General features: G+C 47.4%; 1 protein-coding gene across 1 annotated transcript; it reads left to right on the top strand.

The window, feature by feature from the left end:
- The first annotated feature begins 458 nt into the window (after positions 1–458).
- LOC149835033 (protein SUPPRESSOR OF MAX2 1-like) lies at positions 459–5917 on the top strand. The gene is made up of 3 exons (XM_090011651.1): positions 459–2900; positions 3359–3659; positions 3760–5917. Exons 1-3 carry the CDS (start codon positions 1678–1680, stop codon positions 5428–5430), a joined length of 3195 nt encoding a protein of 1064 aa, XP_089867777.1. The 5' UTR covers positions 459–1677; the 3' UTR covers positions 5431–5917.
- Positions 5918–6695: the final 778 nt, after the last annotated feature.

Raw genomic sequence — 6695 nt, 5'->3', positions numbered from 1 at the left:
CAATGAACCACGCCCAATGCATTTGAAGGATTAGATTTGCTAAAAACCCTATTAAAATATCAGTTCATTACATATTTCAATTTTCTTATATATATATATATATATATATATATATATATATCGGTCAACAAAAGAAAGAAAGACATGTATGTCATTAGGGAAAAAGAGTAGGGATAGAATGTCCTTGACGTGGGCTTTTCCGCTTTCCCTTTCGTACTGTTGCGTGTGAAAAGTCGATGCTTGGTGGAAGTTAGAGAGAGAGAGAGAAATCGTTTTTTTTTTTTTTTCTTAACATAAGGAAAAGGAGGAGGTGAGGGAAAAGGCGAAAAGATAATTAGTCAATAGTCGGTCAGCAAAAAGTTTTCAGTTTTTGGGTTACTTTCAAAATTTAAAATTACAAGAAGATAAAGAGAGAGGTGACGCTATCATAAACCGGTGAATACTTGGGAAACAAACTCGAGTGGTTACTTATTTTGTGAAGCTATCGCTCCTCCCTTGCCACCTCCTCCTCTCTCTCTTTTCTTCTCTTTGTAATTATTTCAGGAAGTAGTGGTGTTTTTTTCTTGAGTAAAAAAAGGAGGTGAGTTGGAGAAACCAACACCTTGTTTCTGAAGAGGAAGGTGGGACTGAAAGAATAGTTACTAAATTTCAACCAATCCGTGGAAACGAAGCAAAAAGGATGCAAAGATCTACATAAAAAATACAAGAGGAGGGTTTAATCGGTATTATATTGTTTTTTTTCTTCCAGTTTCCCAGGGATTATCTTGGAATCTTGAAACCCCGGAATTTGAAGTAGAAAATATCGAGAGGGAGAGAGAGAGAGAGAGAGAGAGAGAGAGAGAGAGAGAGATTCTGTGCTCGTGGACGTAGACCTTCGGGTCGAACCCACGTTATATCCTGGTCTTTAGTGGTGACTGTGATACCTGAGAGAGAGAGAGAGAGAGAGAGAGAGAGAGAGAGAGTACAGGGGTTTCTGTGCGAAGGAGACGGGCTAAAAACTGAAGAAAATTTGCATCATTTATTTTTTTGTCTCAGAGGAAAATGAGGGGGAGGTAAGTCAGAGAGGACTAATACTTGCTATTAAGAGAAGCAGAGAATGGTGGCGGGCTGTGTGAAAGGGTAAATCAAGAGTAAATCTTAATCCCCCAACCTCCCTACTTTTCTTCTTTTTGTTTTATGACGTTCCTCCCCTCTCCCTCTTTCTGTTTCTGTCTCTATGTCTCTCTATCCATCTCTTTTTCCCTTCCTCCTCCTATTTCGACGTAATTATTTCGTTAGAAGACGAGTGGAGAGTGAGGTTTACGCGGAGTTGGGGATGGGGCGCGGCGGTCGACTTTTAGTCTGAAGTCTTCTTCGTTCACACGGAAAAAAGAAAGGGAGTAAATCAACAATTGAAGGGGATAAAAGCAGACCTACTTGATAGTGGTGGGAGTTGCTTTGCTTTTCGGTGTTGTGTCGAAACGAAGAAAGGGTGGTGTTTGAAAAGGAAGAAGAAAAGAAGAAGAAGACTAAGAAAAGGGGGATAATTGGGCTTTCTCTGCATACGAGAACGCCTCCGAAACCCCTCTTGGATTTAGGAATTTCAAGTATGATACAGCGGAAACTAGGATCTACCTTCTCCTCCTTCTTCTTCTTGGTATAGTGATTCTGTAGCAGACTCCCCACCGACCCCCGACCATGCGTGCAGGTTTGAGCACGATTCTGCAGACGCTCACCCCCGAAGCGGCGAGCGTCCTGAGCCATTCGATAGCAGACGCGGGGCGTCGCGGGCACAGCCAGACCACCCCTCTTCACGTTGCCGCGACTCTGCTCTCCTCGCCTACTGGGTTTCTCAGGCAGGCATGTATTCGCTCCCACCCCAACTCTTCCCACCCTCTCCAGTGCAGAGCGCTCGAGCTCTGCTTCACCGTCGCCCTCGAGCGCTTGCCGTCATCGGTATCGGCCCTATCTCATGTCGCTGAGCCGCCGATTTCGAACGCTCTCATGGCCGCGCTCAAGCGGGCGCAGGCCCATCAGCGGAGGGGATGCCCCGAGCAGCAGCAGCAGCCCCTCCTCGCCGTTAAGGTCGAATTGGAGCAGCTGGTGATCTCCATTCTTGATGATCCTAGTGTTAGCAGGGTCATGATTGAGGCCAGCTTCTCCAGCCCTGCTGTCAAGGCCACCATCGAGCAGTCCATCGCCAATTCCTCCTCCAATTTGCAGCCGGCCACCCTTTCCTCCATCGGCGGCGCGGCTGGTTTCTCGCTCGCCCCCCACCGGCCGATTCCTGCGCGGAACTCATATATGAATCCTAAGTTGCAGGCCTCTGCTCCCCTTGCAGGGGACCGGTCGGATGTTGGGCAGAGAGTGGAGGATGTGAAAAAGGTGGTGGAGATTCTGCAGAGGTCGAAGAAGAGGAACCCGGTTCTCGTCGGCGATCACGACCCGGAGTCGGTCATGAAGGAGCTTCTGAGCAAGATTGAGAGGAAGGAGTTGGGGGAGGGGCTGAAGGGCGTGCAGGTTGTGTCTGTGGAGAAGGAGCTGGCCAGCATGTGTGTGGGGAAGAGCGAGGAGAGGGGGAGGATCGGTTTGAAGATCAAGGAGTTGGGCGCCCTGATTGAGAGCAGGATGAGCGGCCAGGGTGGTGTGATCCTGAATCTGGGCGATTTCCGGTGGCTCGTCGAACAGTCCACCGGGGCCGGCTTCGGGGTTTCGGTGTCGGGGCTGGTCCAGGAGGTTGTTTCAGAGATGGCGAAGCTGTTGCGTAGCCATGGAGAAGGAGGCAAGGTATGGTTGATAGGCACTGCTACTTGTGAGACTTACCTGAGGTGCCAGGTTTATCATCCCTCAATGGAGAACGATTGGGATCTGCAAGCCGTGCCCATTGCTGCAAGGTCTCCCCTTCCTGGATTGTTTCCAAGGTGCTCTCTCTCTCTGTTTAGTCATTGTCCCCTTCATTGAAATCAGTCAACAATCTGATATTTCTTATGATTCTTTCTTCTTTATGTTGAGTGATGAAGTTTACTGCTTTTCCTATTTCTCCTCCGGTTTTTGTTATTGAGAATCTAGCATGGACCTTTTGCATTTTAGTACGTGGATCTCTCCTATTGGTGGCATGATTTTTTTCTCCATGTTGTTGAGCTTGCAATAGTTCTATTGTGGAATCCGCTTGTTTTTTCACGTTTTCTTTCTTGCTATTGCAGTTTTTCTCATCTTGGATTCAATTAGTGTGCATTCTTATATTTTCCTTGTTCTTGTGCTTCTGTTTTTTAGGTTTCATTCTAGAAATTTGTGATTTCATGTTTTGAAGGATGCATTTTTATACTTGACTTTTGATGTTTCTTTACATTCTTTTTGATGCGTCCATTGAAAATTATAGAATTGGAAGCAATGGGATTCTCAGCAGCTCGGTGGAGTCCCTTTCCCCTCTCAAGGGATTCCAAGGAAACCTTCTCTCGTCGAGAAGATTGGCTGAAAATGGTGATTCGGGTTCGGCTTTGAGGATGACCTGCTGCCCCTCGTGCATGGAGAATTATGAGAAGGACCTAGCCAAACTTCTGCCCAAGGAGTTTGAGAAGTCTTCATCAGATGCCAAACCAGAAGAACAGCACCAGCAACAGTTACCACAGTGGTTGCAGCTTGCAAAACCCGCCAACGTCAAGGCAGCCGATCGCCCTCTGGTAATAAGTTTTGAGATTTCGAGGCGAGTTCTTGATACCAAAACAATTCCTTGTCAGAAATTTCATTCTCACAACCTTTTTTCTTTTCCTTCTGATGCAGGCTAAAGAAAACCAAGAAGTGTGGAAGCAGAAATCAGAAGAATTGCAGAAAAAATGGAATGGGACGTGCAGTCGTCTGCATCCAGGATATCGTCCTGTCGTCGGGGCAGAGAAATCATCCTCTCTTGCATTCACCCCTTTGCTTGATCCTCACGTTTCCGGCAATGGCAACACCAACGGCAATGGCTATAACCCCACTTCAGCCTGGAAACAACAATTTCAGCCAATATTGCAGCTCAGCAGAAACACCACTCTGCAATTGGGTACCACAAATGCCACCCTCAGCTTGTCACCGGAATTGGCGAGATCGCCACCAGCAAGTCCAGTAAGAACAGACCTGGTACTAGGCCGTCCGAAGTTGTCCTCAAAGGAAAACGCAGTCACAGACATGCACAAAGACAGGACCAAAGATTTAACTGGCTGTGTGCTGGCCCAGCCGATTTCTGATCACTACAACCCAAAAGCTTCCTGCGCTCTGGACGCAGATTCATTCAAGAGACTCTTCAAGGGTCTCACACAGAAGGTTAGTTGGCAGACTGAAGCAGCAACGATGGTGGCCACAGTAGTCACCAAGTGCCGCTCTGGTGATGGAAAACAGAGAGGCGTGGGTGTAAAGGGTGATACATGGTTGCTGTTCCTCGGCCCAGACAGGGTCGGGAAGAAGAAGATGGCAGCCGGGTTGTCGGAATTAGTGTTTGGAAACAGGCCTATATTCATTCGGCTGGGTCTCTCCGACACCGGTCACCAGCACGAGGACGAGGATGATGATTCCAGGACAAGATGGCGAGGAAAAACTGTGCTGGACCGGATAGCCGATGCGGTTAGACAAAACCCATTCTCTGTTGTGGTGCTGGAGGACATCGATCAGGCGGATTCTCTGATCCACATCAACTTGACGCGGGCAATGGAGAAGGGGAGGTTGCCGGATTCACACAGACGGGAGGTGAGTCTCGGCAGTGTGATCTTCATCCTGACTGCAGAATGGCTGCCGGAGAGTCTCAGCTGCAAGTCACCCGAATCCGTTCATGTCAGAGAAGACAAGTTGGCATCTGTGGCTGCCTGCCTCCGGCCACTGCAGCTTACAATCTGTGGCAACCTTTCTGCTGCGAGAAGCAAGCGCCGGCCAGCATGGCTAGAAGAGGAAGAAGACCGGGCGGCCAAGCTGCGGAAGCAGAGGCTGTCGATCGACCTGAACCTGTTGGCCGACGACAATGGGATTGTCGACGGATCCCATGGCTCGCGTGACTCCAGCGACCTCACCGTCGAGACTGCACTCAGGCCGCTTCTGGCTGCAATGAAGGACATGACGGACAGGGTCCATGAGGCGATCACGTTCAAGCCTGTCGACTTCGACGCATTGTCGAAGAGGATCTCGAGCTCGCTGAGCGCAAAATTCTCTGGCCAGGTCGGGTGGGGAGCCTTCGAGCTGGAGGAGGAAGCACTGGAGCAGTTGCTGGGCGCGGTGTGGTTCGGGCCGGGCTCAGGTGGGCTCGATGAGGTGGAGGAATGGACTGACCGGGTTCTGGTCCCGGTTTTCCGGGAATTGAAGGACGGTTTGCCGGCAGAAGGGGACGCGGTGGTCCGGCTGGTGGTTTCCGGTGGCGAGGACGTGGCCGAACGACCGGCGTCCGGAAACTGGCTGCCGAGCAAGATTCCGGTCAGCTGGGTCTGAGGAGGCAACCCGCTAACGGTTTGACACAGGACAACGGCCTTCACGGGGACGTCAGATATTTGACGGAATCTTAACGTCGCAGCACGAAAAGGCACTTTTGCTATTTATTAAGGGTGTCGGGTTGTCAGACGTTGCTGGAGCATTCGTATTGGTGGGCTTGACCTCTCCCAATTGAGTGGCGTTTTATTTTGATGACACGTGTTAACAGTTACAGAGAGAAAATTACGGGACCATCCCTTCTTATGATGGCGAATGGCAGGGTTGTCCCTTGGGTGTTGCTAGGTTTAAGCGAACGGACGCCCCCCTTATGTAAGTCAGGGAGAGCTGGTTTCTACGTAGAGGGTGTTGGTAAATACGATGGGTATAGGGGGTGGGGAGATTTTATGTAATATTATAAATTGATTTTTGTTATATTTGACCTTTTTTTTGTTTGTATTACGATATACATAGTTTGTTACTTATAACCATTAATTTGTTGTTTATAAAATACTTGCTTTAATTTTTTTAGGGCAGCAAATTTGTAATTCGGGGCAGCAAATTTGTAAGAGATTGGAATGGAACCATCATGTGTGTGAGTAAAAAACAATAATAAGGGCATGTTTGGAACCAAGGAAGCATTTTGCAAAAAAAAATTGGTCAAACTATACCACCTGATGGCTGTTTGGAAACTGATAGCTGGGATGGGAGTTAATGCATTTGGAATGGAAAGTGGCATTGTATTTACACTAAAGCATGGAATTGACAGCTACCACATCTAGGTGCCACTTCCTGAAATACCACTTCCCATCCCAGCTACTAGTTTCCAAACAGGGCCTAAACCTCTCGGTTGTTAGACAAAAAAAAAAAAAAGCAAAGTTTCACTTTTTGACTAGAGAAGTGTGAATTAGTATAAAAAACTAAGAAATGCTTTTTTTTGTGTGTGGCGATCGCTTATTGGTGATGTAGCATAAAGCGTGGGAAAAAAGAAAAGTATTGTCTTCTTCTAAAAGTTTTTTTTTCTTCTTTTGACTAAGCTAAGAGAAACACCTCCTATCACCAACCATATCTTGCAAGCCTCCCCTACCATATGAGCAGAGCCCTTGTGAGCCTTTAAACGTTAAACAAGAATTTTTAAATCACCAAGGAAAATGAGCCACTTTAATCTATAAGAATTTGACTGGAGATTTCTTGAATCTACTAAAAGATAAGAACAAACAAATTTATTGCATAATTCAACTCTATCTCACAAAGTAACCCCATACTCTCTTTAACAATTAAATGTCCTA

This window comes from Nuphar pumila, chromosome 6, assembly GCF_984573655.1.
Source record: "Nuphar pumila chromosome 6, dmNupPumi1.hap1.1, whole genome shotgun sequence".
Lineage (NCBI taxonomy): Eukaryota > Viridiplantae > Streptophyta > Magnoliopsida > Nymphaeales > Nymphaeaceae > Nuphar > Nuphar pumila.
Note: the sequence above shows the minus strand (reverse complement) of the source record. Positions and strands in the feature narration are given on the sequence as shown.